Source organism: Carcharodon carcharias, chromosome 23 (assembly GCF_017639515.1).
Source record: "Carcharodon carcharias isolate sCarCar2 chromosome 23, sCarCar2.pri, whole genome shotgun sequence".
In the NCBI taxonomy this organism is placed as follows: Eukaryota; Metazoa; Chordata; class Chondrichthyes; order Lamniformes; family Lamnidae; genus Carcharodon; species Carcharodon carcharias.
The window spans coordinates 33682975-33700762 of NC_054489.1; the positions used below are offsets into that span (position 1 = coordinate 33682975).

Here is a 17788-nt window from a genome sequence, read left to right on the forward strand (position 1 = left end):
GCTCTTAGTTTTCTCCCGGAACATTCAACAATATTTTTATTTGTCTAAAAGATTATCACAGAGCCTGATAGTGGCAACTCTCATGAAATATAATCCTGTCTGGTCTGTCTGCACTACAGTAACCTAATTACTGTGTTAGTGCATTGCCAAATCAACACTGCAGTAAATATGAGCTATGACATTGATGTGATTGTGTTTTCAATCGTTCATCATACACCTTGATTTATTTATAGCATATCCTGGAGAGTCTGTTTCATTTAGTAAGTTGAACCACTGTTACGATGATAAAATGGGAAGATGCGTTACCAGATCTGTTAAACTCTTAAAATAGAGTTGTAAATAGGTTAGCAGATTTGGAATTCTAATATTAAACTAGTTGTTCTTACAAAACAGTCTGACAGCATTGCTTCTTTTATATTGGCACAATTTTAATTCACTGTCCAGGAACTGGTTACTTGTGAGCCAACTTTTTAAATTTGTGCTAAAATTGGCTTCTTTCAGGGATTATGAGGATCAAACAGGAAAGTGAAGTTGAGGTCAAGAATTAGCCATCATCTTATTAAATAGTGGAGCAGGCTTGAAGGGCCTAATCACCTACTAGTGTTCCTGTTTTTCATTATTTTTTTACTAATCTATGGATAAACTCAGAAACCTATGAGGTAACGATTATGACTGTAAGAGCTGGATTTTCATGGAGTCGGGCCATTTCTGGTAGATTCACTTTTTGTTGGCAGGGAGAAGGAAGCAGGGTGTGAATCACACAGGTGGGGAACCTGGACTCAGCAGGGCCATTTGAAATTAGTGCTGAGTTCAAACAGAGCCCATTTTCAATGTTCCAAGGGCCATAACCCACAGTGTGAGAACCACAAATTTATGGAGGGTGCGTAAATGCTTGGGAAGGGTGGATAAGATTAGGTAAGTGCCATGATCTGAAGTAACTTAAATCCCCAGACATTTAAAAATGAAAAAAAGCAGGTGTCAGCTTTCGATTAGAGTAAAAAAGCAGACATCCATTACTAGAGTGCATTGATTGATAGGCCATCTGGTGTGGCTTAGGAAAAAACAACGCTAGCCACCTAAACTGGAAGTTTCAATATACTTCATTGTTGACATTTCCCAAGGGTTGGTATTAGAGCTGAGTCTATTATGAATGCTTGACTGAGTTTCAAAGCTCCAAACCCATTTAACTCAGCTGGGGGGTCATTTTTTGGTTGACAATTTTAAGAGGCTATTAAAGGATTATCTGCCTTTGTTGTGGTTAGTGAATAGAAGCTTGTTTTTACAACATATTGACCACTTTAGGGGATTTAAATTTTTTTAAACGGTTTTCATGAATGAGACTTTTTTTCCAGCATGAAGTGTGTGAGTGGAGCTCTTTTAGATTGTTAGAAGTTTATTTTGTTTTAATCTCCATTTGGCTCCTGAGTTTTACCCATAGTGGATACTGGGTGAGTGGCTAGCGAAGGGTATGAGGGTGGCATGGGGAGAGAATGGGAGGATGAGGGGTGAGGGATAGAGCACCTAATTGCCTATAATACAACTGGGCAGAAATCTCAGAGGACCAAGACGGGCTCTCTAACCAGACTGCCTCAGCACTCACCTGTCTTTGGAAGCAGCAGGCTCGACTCCATCCCAACCCCGCCTCCCTGAACAAAAGGGTGAGGGCCCTTTTAAAAGGACACAGGTCTGCTGACTCAGGAAATTTCCTGACTCAAGCTTCCCACCTCAATGGTGAAAATCTGGCCCTATATGTTTACAGGGTGCAGTTTTCAGGGAGTCCCAGAAGCTCTATGAAATGAGGGGATCCTCTAAATCTCCAAAGATCAATGTAAGACATTTATTTACAAACCATTGGAGATTCAAATGTGATGATGGGTTTCTGTGTGCTTCAGGCACCTAAACTGTCAAAAGACATACCTAAGCCCAGGAAACTCAGGCACAGATTGACAAGGTCCTCATGTGTGCAAGGATTACTGCTGGAGTTTATCCGTCTAAAACTGCAAACCTGTAAGCACTGGGCACTGGTAAGCTTCCAGCTGCTTGTCCAGTGAGTACCAGCTTACCCATTAAGGCACTGAATTGCAGGATTGTCCAAAGCTGACTGGGAAGAATTCCAATCTTTAGTGGCAAGTCTAAAATAAGCCAGACCGGTTGGTTAATAATTATGGGAAGCAAAACCTCTAGTTGAGTGGTACGAGAAGCAGCACAACTCATAACAAAGGTGCAAATGAATTGCCAGCATCCTCTGAACCGCTGTATGGACGTACACCATACAAAACTGAGCAACTGTTCAAATAGCGTTTGCACCTCAACCAAAAGTGCAAAATCCTGGATAAATGAGTACGCCCCATTGCAGATAATGTCTTTCAGCTGCTGGCATCCAAATACAGGACCTCTGCCTTCAGCCTACTGGAAGGACATATGCAACTTAGCTTATGACATGTCAGCCACCTTCATGTTCTAGATGGCCAAGTGCAATTTTGCTTAATAGGCTGACTGGTAAATCAATGCCTTACTTCAGGCTTTAACACAAAGATCATTAGCGCAGATATGTCTGCTGTGAGGATGAATCCTCCTCCAATTTGCTGAGTGACAGCTCAGTGTAGCCCAAAGTCCTCCTGTCTTGCTACCATTTATCACAAATCTCATAGGAACCAAATGAAGTTATTCTGTTACATGCTGAAAATAGATTACACCAGGAAGCAGATGTGTTTAGATATACCTCTTGTATGGCACAAGTTTAACCTGCATTGGGACTTTGATGTCACTTAAAGAGATGAGGAAAATCAGAATGCCCTTTGCCCCTTCTCAACGTATTCTTAAAGAATTGTACATCATTATGTGGCTATTTGAGAAAGTGGATCTTTCCTGCCCATTGCTCTGCACTGCTTTAGATCTCACCATTCAATGAGATACTCATAGTAATTTGCAAGGCAGTTTTTTTAGCTCGCTATGATGGTTAGCTCTTCACATAGAGTACATTAGCCCAGAATTTCCACTCCCCGGTAGGGGGCTGTACCTCGGAGGTACCCCAAAAGATGCGCTGGGGGACTCCCCGGAAGTCCTCAGGCAAGGACTGTATGGGAATTCCCTCCCCAACCCCTGACCACTCGTCTGAACCCCCAGCCCCTGACTACCCCCCCACCCCGGCTACCCTCCCCCAATCACCTCCGATTACCCTCCTGACTACCCTCCAACTACCCTCCCCCATCCCCCAACTATCCCTCCCAACGTGCTCCCCCTCCCCCAACAATCATCCAAACTCCCCCACCAACCACTCAACTCCCTCACCAACTTAGCTTACATATTTAACTTATCTCCTGACAAAGTCGTTGGGATCTTTGAGCTTACCCACTTTATGGCAGCTAGCGCTGCAAAAAGGGGGCGTGGCTTCACCTCACCCAACGTTGCTGCCCTATAGGGAGCCGCTGTGCTGCGCAGTTCTCGGCAGGCCCAGGTCAGAAGACCAGGCAAGAAATGTGCAGCTCCTGACCTGGGTAGGATAAAAGGAGGCGTGTGGCAATCTGGCAGTGATTGCTACTCCACAGAAGTTCTGGGCCATGAGCACATTTTTGGACAAATGGAGAAAGTTACCAAAGACCTGACATAAACGCCTGGGCTCACCTGATCGATCTCGCTGCCCATTACTTCAATGATGTAAGTGAAGTTCCCGTCATTAAACACACCGCTAAAGAGAAGGAATTAATAGTTAGGGATTAACTCAAAATATATTAGAGGACCTTATCAAAATATACTCACAATCCTTAACAACCAGACACTCTCAGTCTTAAAGATCCTTTGTGAACTTGATGCTATAAAAAGATGCTCTCTAATCGGTAATCTTGCTTCCACCTTTAAACTCACCCACCCGGACCCTCCTTCCCATTATTACTTTTGTCTGCCTTTATTTTATAGTCGTTTCTTTTCTGATCTTTCTTCTCTTGTTCTTCCAACACTCCAAATAAGTCACCCTAAAATGTCACCATGCACCCATGTTGTTGAAATCAGTCTTCCCCTTTTTCACAATCTAGCTTTTAAAACCCAGGCACCATTTCTTGATGTAGTACAGGATGTTTGCCAGCTATACACTGGATATTTAACTAAATCATTTATATGTAGAAAGAAACCCAGAGTGAATCAAGAATCAAGAAAGGAACGAAAACATCATTTTCAATATAAACTACACAAGCAGACAATGCACATGAATTTTAAAAATCTGACTCGGCAGTTCGCTGAGAAATTGATAACATATGTTCCTATGTAGCTGTAACAGAAGTAACTTATCCTTCCTCATCCTTCTTGGTCTGTCTGCAGCCTTTGATTCCCTTGACCACACCATCCTCCTACATCACCACTTTTCTGTTGAGCGGCTGGGTGGGACTTCCATTTATCCACCTAATTATGGCCAGAGAAATGCTCTGTAACGGCTTCTCTCCCGTCTTCTGCACTGTTACCTCTGGTGTCCCCAGAGGATTTACCCTTGGCTAAGTCTTATTTCCCATTATGATGTTTCCCTGTGATGTCTCCCAGCCCAGCAGCAAGATGGAGATGTGAGCCACTGCTTTTTTAAATAGCACTGCTCGTGAGCAAGGAGGAGCAGGAGTGTTTCCCTTTGGCCCCTCAAGCAAATCTTGTGTCATGATGGGCCGCTCAGCGCACCCCAAGCCCTCTGAAACCCGTGAGCCTGAGCCTTCTGCCCTGGGATCTCTCAAGTCCTCCCTCCATACTGCCGGTCTGATACCCCACACAAATCCCCATCTTTCCTGGCTACTGCAAACTTCTATTTGCTGGCTTTGCCGATTGCCAACTTCTCAATTTGGCCAGATGTTGAGCAGAAAATGAATAGAAAAGTTCTAATTGAGGTCCTGCCTCAAACCCACAGGGTCCAGTGTCCCCGGCATGTCTGGGCTCTCCCTTCACACCTGTGTCCCCTTACTCTCATCCGGCAGATATGGGTGCCAATGGGGTTGTGGAGCAGAGTGCTTCCCTAGGTAGCTGTACTTACTTCAGTCCATGGCATGTCGACATGGCCACAAATGAGTTGGAATTTCCTCTGATTTTTCCATGATAATAACAATGTTCACTGCCCTGAAAAACAGCAACAATAGCAGTCTGGTTAGTGCTACACCAGGTAACAGGCTCTGCAACATGCTTGAAACCGACAAGTGGAATAACGGATGGTGACATCTCAAAGACACCAGCCACCACCAGTCCACTTTCTTAAGCTCCTTTTATACTTGTGCGCTACTATGTTGAGACTGAAGGAAAAACTCTCCTTTGAGGCCAATTTCATCACTCTCATCTTAATGTAGGTTGCAGTATAACTCCACATTCCCACAAATGGAGAGGGCAATGATTTATAATTTCACAACGAAGAGCTATACTTTCTGGGAGACACTGCAAAAGTGCATTGGTCTGAACAATTAACAGAGACACGCAGTCAGTTCAGTGACATACGCAAATTCTCAAACTGCCACCATGGGATTAAAACTCACGAGGTTTGTGGGCTGAGTGGGGAGGCGTGCATGGAGAATCTTAATCTGGTTGTGGGCAATAGCGAAAAGTACGCAAAAAGTGAATCAACATCCAATGTTACATTTCACCAGACATTCGTGCTCGTGGACTCCGATGAATCTTCACCCTGGTATTAAAATTAAATGAACCAATTTGATAGCTCACCGCAGCCCCAACAAAATTTTATAGTCAGTGGCGGCTGACTAGGCACTGCAACTCCCAGCATCCCTGCGCTGTGCTTCCTGAACTTCTGATCGTGGCCTGAGGTTCGGAATGTGCACGGGAGACACAACAGTGATCCTCAATTTTTGACATGAAAAAGACTTGCATTTATGTAGTTTTTCGTGACCATGGGATGTTTCAAAGTGCCTTACAGCTAATGAAGTACACTTAAAATGTTCTAATATAGGAAACATGGCAGCCAATTTGTGCATAGTCGGCTCCCACAAAGGGCAATGTGATAATAGCCAGATAATCTACTGCTGTGATGTTAACTCAGGGATAAATATTGGCCAAGATACCGGGGAATAATTCCCCTGCTCTTCTTCGAAACACCACCATGGGACCATTTACATCCACCTGAAGGGGCCTTTGTTTAATGAAAGACATCAACACTAGGAAGGAATTGAAAAGCAACGAAGGTGAACAGGATGAAAGAGACAAGTGGAAATCCAGTCGGAGAAAAGAGCATGTACTTCTTCAAGTTAGGTATTCCTAGAAGGGAAGTGGTAGTGAAGTAAACACTAAGATAAAGGCAAAATACTGCAGATGCTGGAAATCTGAGATGGAAACACAAAATGCTGGAAAATCTCAGCAGGTCTGGCAGCATTTGTGGAGAGAGAAACAGAGTTAACATTTCGAGTTCATATGTCCAGAGCTAAAGAGAAGATGCCTTACGTTACATCAACAATTTCCAGTACTAACCGCCTCCTCTTCACTATGGACATCCAATCCCTCTACACCTCCTTCTCCCACCAGGATAGCCAGAGAGCTTTCTGCTTCTTCCCTGAACAGAGGCCCAAACAATCCCTGCCCAAAACTACCCTCGTCTGCCTGGCTGAACTTATTCTCTCACTGAATAATTTCTCCTTTAATTTGTCTCACTTCCTCCAAATAAAAGGTGTGGCTGAAGGTACCTGTATGGGCCCCAATTATGCCTGTCTTTTTGTGGGATGTGTGGAACATTTCTTGTTCAAGTCCAACTCAGGCCCCGTCCCACAACCCTTTTTCAGTTCATCGATTACTGTATCGGTGCTGCTTCATGTTCTCATCTGGACCTGGAAAAATTTATCCATTTTGCTTCCAACTTCCACTCCTCTCTCACCTTCACAGGGTCCATCTCTGACATTCCCCTTCCCTTCTGTGACCCCTCTGTCTCCATTTCTGGTGACTGTCTACCAATATTCAATACAAGTCCACTGACTCCCACAGCTACCTCGACTACAGCTTCTCACATCCTTCTTTTGCTAAGAATTCCATCCCATTCTCCCAGTTCTCCCACCTCCATCGCATCTGTTCTGATGATGCCACCTTCCAAAACGGCGTTTCGGACATGTCTACTTTTTTCCTTAACCAAGGGTTCTCCCTCACAGTGGTTGACAGGGCCCTCAACCATGTCTGACCCATCTCCCACACCTCTCCCTCACCCCTTTGCCTCCCTCCCAGAACCATGATAGGGTCCCCCTTGTCCTTGCTCTTCACCCCACCAACCTCTGCATTCAAAGGATGATCATCTGCCATTTCCGCCAACTCCACCATGATGCCACCACCAAACACATATTCCCCTCACCCGCCTATCAGTGTTCCGTACAGAAGGTTCCCCATGTGACATCCTGGTCCACTCCTCCATCAGCCCCAACTCCTTATTTCCTTCCCATGGCACTGTCCCATGCAATCATAGAGGGTGCAACACCTGCCTCTTTACCTCCTCAGTGTCCAAGGACCCAAAAACTCTTTTCAGGTGAAGCACTGCTTCGGTATACCTCCTTCAATTGATTCTACTTTATTCACTGCTCCCAATGCTGTCTCCACTACATTGGGGAAACAAAACGCAAACTGGGTGATCGCTTTGTGGAACACCTTCGCTCAGTCCACAAGCATGATCCAGACTTTCCTGTTGCTTGCCATTTCAACACACCACCCTGCTCTCATACCCACATGTCTGTCCTTGGCCTGCTGCAATGTTCCAGTGAAGCCCAACGCAAACTGGTGGTACAGCACGTCATCTTCCGGTTAGACACTTTACAGCTTTCCAGACTTAACACTGAGTTCAACACCTTCAGATCATGAACTCTATCCTCCATCTCTCCTCCTTTTCCAATCCAATCTTTTAAAATTTCAATTTTAATTTTTATCCTTATTTATTTCCATTTTAATTTTTAAAAAATGCATCCTTTTTTAAATCCTTTTTCCGCACCACCACCTCACCACCCCCCCCCCCCCCCACCACCACCACCACCACCACCACCACCACCACCACCACCACCACCCACCCCACGGGCCATCTGTCACTTGTTTCTATGTTCTACTTTCACTGAGCGCTCAGCTTTGTTCTGCTATTGAAACATTCTGCCATTATCAGCACTTTCTTTAGTCCTTACTACGACCATTAACACTCCCTTTGTCTTGTGTCCATGATTCTTTGTCAATCTCCTCCTTAGCTCCCACCTATCCCTGACCTTCAACCTTGATTTACCTGCTCCACCCCCTCTTAAACAGAATAAAATCCATCACATTTCTACTTCTCCTTAGCTTTGGACAAGAGTCAAACGGGCTCGAAACATTAACCCTGTTTCTGTCTCCAGAGATGCTGCTAGACCTGCTGAGTTTTTGCAGCATTTTATGTTTTCATCTCAGTTTAGAAGTAGCGGTGCCAATGGCAGAACAGGAAGTCAGCCATTTAAAACTGAGGCGATGAAAGGTTTCCTCACTTAGAAGGCTGTGATCTTTGAAATTCTTTACTCAAGAAACCTATGGATGCTCAGACATTGAATATATTCAACACAGAGATCAATAGGTTTTGCTGTACAAGGGAATTAAGACATATAGGGATACTGCAGCAAGGTGGAGTTGAGGTAGAGCCAGTGTGAACTTATTAAATGGTGGAGCAAGCTCAAAGGGTAGAAATGTCTCCTCCTGCACCTATTTCTCATGTTCTTAACTGGAATGAACGCTTTTAAGAGTGTGCACAGCAGGAGACAAATTACATTCAAATATCAGATCCTCTGCGGACCTTTATAAAATGGTGGACAGGACCCAATGTGGCAGCTCTACCCCATTTCCAACGTATTCAATTTCTGCTGGTAGGGGAAAGGGGGTGGAGCGTGAGTCACACATGAGGGAAACCCAAACTCAGGAGGGCAATTTGAACTCAGTGCTGAGTTGAAACAGACCTCAATTTTGCTGCAGAAAGAGTCTTAACCCTCAATGATAGTTTCAATATCACGAACAGCTTTATATTCCAGGTTTATTAATAAAATGCAAATTTTGCCAGCTGCTGTGGTGGGATTTGAACCCATGACTGCAGGAGATTAGGCCAGGCCTCTGGATTGCTAGTCTAATGGTATTACCACTGTGCTACCATCTCCCCTGCTTGGAATGTGTGCAGTTGTTGGGTAAGAAAGTCTAAATTTTTATTTTGTACAAACCTAATTTAGATTGTAGTTGTCATTAAACTGAAACTTCCAGTTTAAATTCTGGAATTGCCAGCCTTAAGCAAGGTATTTTCAAGTGAAAAAGCAGCTTAATTAAGAACCAGCTGAAACAGGATCCTCATTAAGTGATTCAGATAGATCTTTTGTGATAGGGGCATATATAACTAGCCAATTTTGTACCATTTAGCACTTGAGTGTGACTTACAGTAGAGTGCTGGAGTTGAGCGCTTCAGGGAGATTGTATTTTGGTGTCTAGTCTTTATTTCCTCTCTTTTTCTTAAAAAAGTTTGTCAAATATAAGATCGATACTGGTGCAAAAAAAAACTACAATAAAGTGTAAAGAGCGGGGATACTAGAGTAATTAATTAATTAATTAAGTACGATAGTGATGGCAGGATAGGTGATGTGTTGCTGCTGCAGCATGTGGAAGCTGGTGGATAGCAAGGTGATCCAGAGCAGGCACATCTGTAGTAAGTGTTTGCAGCTCGAGGAACTTCGAATCCGAGTTGAGGAGCTGGAGTCCGAGCTGCAGCCACCGTGTCACATCAGTTACCTGGATACTTTGCTCCAGGAGGTGGTCACACCCCTCAGATTAGGTAATTCAAATTTGTCTGTGATCAGGGACAAGAGGGTGTGACTGAAGGTGAAGCAGGTGTGGGGACCCATGGCTAGCTTTCGAGGAACCTTGACCACTGCAATTATCCAACAGTTACGAGGTTCTTACAAGCTGTGTGGATGAGAGCAGGGACTGCAGGGAGGATGAGTGAACTGACCATGGCACCGTGGTACAGGGAGCTATTCAAGTGGGGGGAGGAAATAGGAACATAGTAGTGGTGGGGGACAGTATAATTAGGGGGATAGATAATGTTCTCTGCAGCCATGAGCGTGAGTCCCTGGGCAAATAGGTATAGGGTAAATAAAGTCAAAGAGTTAAATGCGTGGCTCAAAGATTGGTGTGGGAGGAATGGGTTTCAGGACTGGCACCAGCACTGCGTAGAAGCGAACTGTTCTGGTGAGACCAGTATCCTGGCAAATTGAAAATTAGGGCTGTAGAGAGGGCTGAAAACTATATGGGGGGAGGGAGGGGGGTTTCTGGAGAGGGGGTATATAGGCTTACAAAGCAAAAGGATATGACAACATTGTAGGGTGGCTATTTAGGTAATGATACCCAGAGTGTAACAAGAAGGGACAGAGTATACAAACATAAAAAAAACAGTAGTAAAGAGGGTCAAAGGGGAGAAAAATGCAAAATTAATGACTCTTTACTTAAATGCACACAGTATTCGGAACTAGATAAATGAATTAATGGCACAAATAGATGTTAATGGGTATGATCTTATAGCCCTTACAAAGACATGGTTACAAGGTGATCAAAGCTGGGAACTAAATACTCAGCGGTTTGTGACTTTCGAAAGGACAGGCAGGAAGGAAAGGGTGGTGGGGTAGCTTTGTTAGTACGAGATGGAATAAGTACGATAGCAAGAACTGATCTTGGATCAGATGTAAAATCCATATTGGTGGGGATAAGAAATAACAAGGGAAGAAGACACTGGTGGGAGTAGTCTTTTGGCCCCCTGACAGTAGCTATACTGTAGGACAGAGAATAAATCAGGAGATAATGACAGCATGTGAAGAATGCAGTACATTAATCATGGGTGACTTTAATCTTCATGTAGATTGGCAAAATCAAATTGGCAGAGGTAGCCACGAGCAAGAATTCATAGAATTTATTCGGGACAGTATCGTAGAACCAGGGATCAGGCTATTTTGGATCTGGTAATGTGTAATGAGGCAGATTTAATAAATGATCTCAAAGTAAAAGGTCCCCTAGGAAACAGTGACCATAACATGGTAAAATTTAGCATTCAGTTTGACAGTGAGAAACTTGGATCAGAAACAATTGTGCTAAACTTAAAAAAGGGTAGTTATAAAGATATGAGGGCAGAGTTAGCTGGAGTGGACTGGGAAAGGAGTTTAGCAGAAAAGACAGTTGATGAACAATGGCAGACATTTGAGAAAATTGTTCATGACTCACAACAAAGATATATCCCAGTGAGGTGGAAGGATTCAAGGAAGGGGGTAAACCAACCATGGTTAACCAAGAAAGTTATTTATTAGAATTCTTTGAGGAGGTAACAAGCAGGATAGATAAAGGGGAACCAAAAGATGTAATATATTTGGATTTCCAAAAGGTATTCGATAAGATACTCCACATAAGGCTACTTAATAAGACAAAAGCCCATGGTGCTGGGAGTAGTATATTAGCATGGATAGAGGATTGGCTAACTAATAGAAGATAGACAGCTGGGATAAGGGGGGCATTTTCAGGATGACAACAAGGATCAGTGCTTGCACCACAATTATTTTCAATATATATTAATGGCTTGGATAAGGGAAGTGAATATACTATCACCAAGTTTGCGGATAACACAAAAAATAGGTGGGAAGGCAAGTAGTGAGGATGACACACGGTCTACAGAGGGATATAGACAGGCTCAGTGAGTGGGCAAAAACTTGGCAGATGGAATATAATGTGGGAAAATGTGAGGTTATGCACTTTGGCAGGAAGAATAGAGGAGCTGAATATTATTAAATGGGGAAAGACTGCAGAAAGCTGCCGCACAGAGGGATTTGAGGGTCCTTGTGCATGAACCACAAAAAGCTAACATACAAGTTCAGCCGGTAATAGGGAAGGCAAATGGAATGTTGGCCTTTATTTCAAAGGGAATGGAGTATAAAAATAAGGAAGTATTGCTAAAACTATACAAGGCACTAATTAGACCACGCCTAGAATACTGTGAACAGTTTTGGTCCACTTATCTAATAAAAGATATACTGGCATTGGAGACAGTCCAGAGAAGGTTCGCTAGGTTGATCCCGGGTATGGAGGGATTTTCTTATGAGAAGAGGTCGAGTAGGTTGGGTCTGTATTCACTTGGAGTTTAGAAGAATGAGAGGTGGCTTTATTGAAATGTATAGGATTCTTAGGGGGCTTGACAGGGTAGATGCTGAGAGGTTGTGTCCCTTTGTGGGAGAATCTAGGACCAGAGGGCATAATCTCAGAGTAAGGGGTCACCCATTTAAGACAGAGATGAGGAAGAATTTCTTCTCTCAGAGGGTAGTAAATCTGTGGAATTCTTTACCGCAGAGGGCTGTAGAGACTGGGTCATTAAGTATATTCTAGCTGAGATAGACAGATTTTTAATCAGTAAGGGAATCAAGGGTTATGGGGAAAAGGCAGGAAAGTGGAATTGAGGATGATCAGATCAGCCATGATCTCATTGAATGGCGGAGCAGACGCAATGGGCCGAATGGCCTTCTTTTGCTCCTACGTCTTATGGCCTTATGGTCTTAACTCACAGGGCTGAATTTTGCCCTTGACGGGCGGGCAGGCCCAACCGACTCGGCAGTGGGTGGGCAGCTGATCACCGCCGCCATTTTAAGTGGGCGGGCCAATTAAGGCCTGCCCAGCATGACACCCGACGGGAAGCGCTACGTACTTCCTGTGCGGGGCAGGGGGGATTCCCCAACTGCGAGAGTACACTCTCTCGCGCATGTGCACGAAAGAGCGCACATCTCCCTGAGGCTAAGTGGTGCCTCAGGGAGGTGGCTGAAAGGTTGTGAAAGATTAAAAATAGAACAATAAAAAAATCATTAACATGTCCCCCTCATGTGAAAATGTCACACGAGGTGGGACATGCTGACAAAGTACACAAAAACTTTATTAAACTTTTTAAAATCCGAAATCAAACCTCATCCCGCAAGTAGATGAGGTTTGTTAAAAAATCACTTACCCGCCTGCCCGTTGGGTCCGTGCGTCGAGCCAAAGTTCACACGGGCCCCTCAAAATCCTCATCAATTGGTGATTTAAGGACCTTAGCAAGGTCTTTAATTAATGGCGGGCGCACGTCACGCTGCATAGTGCGCCCGCCGACCGAAACATCGCGATGCTGCGCGCTGATGGTGGGACGCGTGCACAACATTTTAAGCGCTGATGTGCGGGCTCTGCCACCTACATGTCAGCCAGAAGATACAGCCCCCAGAGTGGAAGTCACAATTTTTTTTAAGAGTAGGTGTAAATGCTGTTGAAAGGTGATATGATCTGTAGAATTGTCCATTGTTTCTTTTTATTCATTCACGGGATGTGGGCATTGCTGTCTAGGCCAGCATTTATTACCCATCCCTAATTGCCCTTGAGAAGGTGGTGGTGAGTTGCCTTCTTGAACCGCTGCAGTCCATGTGGTGTAGATACACCCACAGTGCTGTTAGGGAGGGAATTCCAGGATTTTGAGCCAGTGACAGTGAAGCAGTGGTGATATATTTCCAAGTGAGGATGGTGAGTAGCTTGGAGTGGGACTTCCTGGTGGTGGTGCTCCCATGTGTCTGCTGCCCTTGTCGTCCTAGATGATTGTGGTGGTGGGTTTGGAAGGTTGTCTCCAAGGAGCCTTGGTGAGTTCCTCATTGCTTGGTGTAGATGGTACACACTGCTGCCACTGTGTGTTGATGGTGGAGAGAATGAATGCTTGTGGATGGGGTGCCAATCAACGGGCTGCTTTGCCAAGGATGGTTTTGAGCTTCTTGAGTGTCGTTGGAGATGCACTCATCTAGGCAAGTGGAGAGTACTCCATCACACTCCTGACTTTTGCCCTGTAGATGGTGAACAGGCTTTGGGGAGTCAGGTGAGTGACTCACAGCAGGATTTCTAGCCTCTAAGCTGCTGCTGTAGCAATAGTCTTTATGTGGCTAGTCCAGTTCAGTTTCTGGTCAATGGTAGCCCACCAGGATGTTGATAGTGGGGGGATTTCAGTGATGATAATGCCATTGAATGTGAAGGTATATATACTCCCAGCCTTTGAAAATTAAAAAAAAAAACAGGCTGCCTTTGTCAGTGATTAAAACATTAATTAATGTGAACATCAACTACGCTCATTGTGCACCTCCTGTAAAAATTCCCTAATGGAAGATTATGGAGGGAAAGTATCAAGTACAAATCAAAGAAAGCTCCATTCTAGCTGTTACAATAGCTGTTTGTTGACATTTCCCCAAAGGCTATCTTTATGACATTATGAGTACTTGGCTATGTTCCACAAACTACAATTATCTAAGCAGGGAGCCCCAAGTTCACAATTTGATTAACAGCTGAAAGAGACTATTAAAGGATTAGCTATCTTTGATGTAGGATTATGAATAGAAGTTAGTTTTTATAAAGGATGCAGAACTTGAGGAGATTTCAAAGTTTTGAATAGGCTTTCATAAATGGGAGTGCTTTTTTAATTTAGTGAAAGCTGTAATAGATACTTAGATCTTTATTTTATTTCATCTCAACATGGTTCTTGGGTCTGCCCGTGTTGGATACTGGGTGAGCTGGCATGGAGGATGTAAGGGTCAAGGATGTTGAGTTGGTATGAGGGCTACAAGGGCTCATGACAGTGGGTGGGGTTTGCATTGGCATGAGTTCGCATTAAGGTGGCATGAGGGTTATAAGAGACAATGGGGGAGCGGGTGTGGGGCATGGGTTGGCATTAAGTTAACATGGGGGCAAAGAGATGGCATAGGGAATGGGTCAGGGCGAGGGCTAGATGGCCTAAAATCTAATGCAACAACTGGGACAAAGTTCTAAAGAGCCGAGGCAGGTCTTTGGCACACAGCTGTCTTCAATCTGTGTCCAGGGACAGTGGGCCAAACTCTATCCCACACGTCACCAACCCATACCAACCCAGGAACGAAGATTGTGCCATTTGGGGGAGTTTCCCCCAAGGAGGGTGCGACGTGCCAGGAAATTTTCCGACTTGCTACTTGCCTGAGCAGCGAAAATTGGGCCTAGGCGTTTTATCAGAGAAGAGTCACTATCGATAAATTGTGAAGTTTCTCTGCGATTAAAAGCAATGCAGTGTGTGTGCCAGGCAGCCATTTCATTAAGAAAGAAATCTTATTTCTTTCAGACATATGGTCAGTAAATGTCAGTAAGCAGCCTCATCTCTCTCATTGAACCAAGTACACCTGACCTTGTTAGGATACCATCTTCTGAATATTTCAGAACTTGCAATCTGCAATAAGGAAGACAGGATTGTTGGTGCCAGAAGTAAATTGATTTCTGAAATGGAATTTATCGGTCAGGTGAGTTTAGTTCAAATAATAGAGCTTTATGAAAAGGATTGATACAACCAAGTAAATGGACCTTTTGAATCACAGTAGTACAATAAATATCATAAAATTTGATCCACAAGGGGAGTGGATCCCATGAAATCTATTAATGAATTGTGTTATATATTGAAATATATTGTCTCCTAAAACCTTTTGAAAGGCAATAAAATTATTTGATAAATTTCATGAGGTCCTGGTCACCTGACTGCACAGGCACTGCAGCCCAGGCAAAATATTCAGTCCTAATGCTGTTGTGAAATATAAATGAGTAATTTCACAGAGACAAGGATGACTACTTACATCAGATTAATTCTAAAAACAACTCTAGGCTGAATGATAAACACGAGTTAATTTCGTCAGCTGCCGTATCCATCCCTAATGATTTAAATTGCACTGTTTCAAAATGGCACATCCTACGTTGACTCATTTCTCTGTCAAATTCCGATTGGCGTTGCAATTTTTGCAACATAGAGAATTCTGAGTAAAGAATACAGATTTTTCCACAATGAAAATAAATTTGCAAATTCCCTCTCTTGGCAGACGTTCTTAGAGCGCAGATTTCTGCTTCGTTTGATGTCTGTTCAGTTAGGGACAAACAGAAGATGGAACAACCACTGGGCACCTCTGGAGGAGGCCAAATGCTGTTAAAGCAATGTTCAAGCTGTCCTGAGATGAGAGGTTTGGTAATTGAACAAGTGACACGTAAAACATGCCAAATAGGCCATCTTCTGGTTTTCGGTAGAACTACCTTGTTATTGGCAGAACCCCATCATCATTAAAAACCAATGACCGACTTTATTGCATACCCGTTGAAAAGTATGGCCGCCAAAGAGATGCCTTATATAACCGTTGGTGGTACATTTTGGGGAGGAATCCAGGGAAAGGGAAAAAACAGATTTCACAAATTGTCCAGGATTTCAGCTGCAATATTCTTGTTATCAGCGCACTGCCAGCCATCCCCCTGCCCCACCCCCACTCCACCACTTCCAGAAATTACAGACACATCTTGACGCATATCCTACAAAAGTCAGTCTCCCTCTAGTACTCTCTCGTTTCCAGTGACCTTAAACACTGAACGTTGGCTAACCACTTGAACACGACAGCTTCATACTTAATATCAATCTTCTTCTCAGTCAATGTCCATACGGATGGCTTTTCCAGGAAGAATCTCCAGATTATGGTCAGGAAACAGGAAGCCATGACTGATTTTCTCATTACTAGGCCAATAGTGCTGAGGATAATTGCAACACCCAAATGCCATTCTGGCTGAATCAATCAGCTAACTCATTTTAGACCAGACATAAAACCTGGGGCCTTCCCAACCTTGACCTTACTGGATGTGAGATTAGACTGGAGGGGCTAAATGACCCACTCTGATTCCCATGGTCCTATAAACAATACTATAAATCTTGTGGCATTCTTACACTAATGTAAGATTCAAAGTTGTTGAATCGAGTCAATGATTTAGACGCAAGTCCAACTCAAGTCACTTTTTTTTCCTTGTGACCTGACTTGATTTGAACAAAAATGACTCACGACTTCCCTTGACCTAGACAAAATTGATTTGGCGACATTCCTCAATTTAAAAAATTGTATTTTTTTTCATCCCAGAACGATACAGTTGATCAGCGCAAACCACAATGTGTGGAATCCAGCACAAATTATGTTCTTCTCCTACGTGACCCCACCCATTGCCACCACTGATTGATTGTTTTGGAGACTGCACTGCCAGGCCCACAGCAATGATTGGCCAAGCAGCTTGTCAGTCAGGGACAATCTATGCAACAGATTCCCCATTCCTTCCTTTCTCACTGACCACATGTGAAGTGAGGTCTGTTTGCTAGAGTCAATGGAAATACCTGGAGGCAAAGGGAGCAACTCAAATTCATGAATAAAGGGTTTTGCCCTGATTACCACCAGCAACTGCTGCTCACCCCAAAAATGGACACAAAAGCTTTCTGTGGCTGACCCCGAAGCTTCCATGGCTGACTCTGGCACAAGCTCTCTATGGCTGTGTGCCTGGAAAGGACAGAAGGACTGTTGAGCAGACCATCAACACACACAAGTGAAACTCTGGCAGTGTTACATGTATTACATGTACTAACTGCATTGAATGCACTTCAGCTGAGGTCACTTTGAGGATTACTTTGCATGTAACACGTGTATTGCTCTTGCAAGCTATACGATCAAGCTGTCACCAAAACCCATATCATCTGGTTATAGAAGTTCGGTTACAAAGATAACTGCTGTCCCTAAAACATGTGGAACGGAAACATTTGATGGCCCTGTGACGATACCAATTTTCATTCGACACCTGAAAAGCCATCCTGAAAAGTAATGTTCAATATTTTATTCCACAAATTAAATGTAATGTTTACATTTGCTTATGTTGAAGAAACATCGCTATTTTCTGCATTTTTTTTCTGAATGACTTCAGGTCTTCTATTGGTTCCATTATTGTCATAGCCATTCATGGT

General features: G+C 43.7%; 1 protein-coding gene across 1 annotated transcript in view; it reads right to left on the reverse strand.

Annotated features, from left to right (window-relative positions):
* The window catches only part of adam11 (ADAM metallopeptidase domain 11), a 172152-nt gene that overhangs the window by 81057 nt on the left and 73307 nt on the right, over nt 1–17788 (reverse strand). Inside the window, exons 6-7 of the mRNA XM_041173265.1 lie at nt 5006–5088; nt 3625–3688 (exon numbers count right to left, since the gene is read on the reverse strand). Of these exons, the coding sequence (XP_041029199.1) occupies nt 3625–3688; nt 5006–5088 (147 nt within the window). The remainder of the gene's footprint in view (nt 1–3624; nt 3689–5005; nt 5089–17788) is intronic.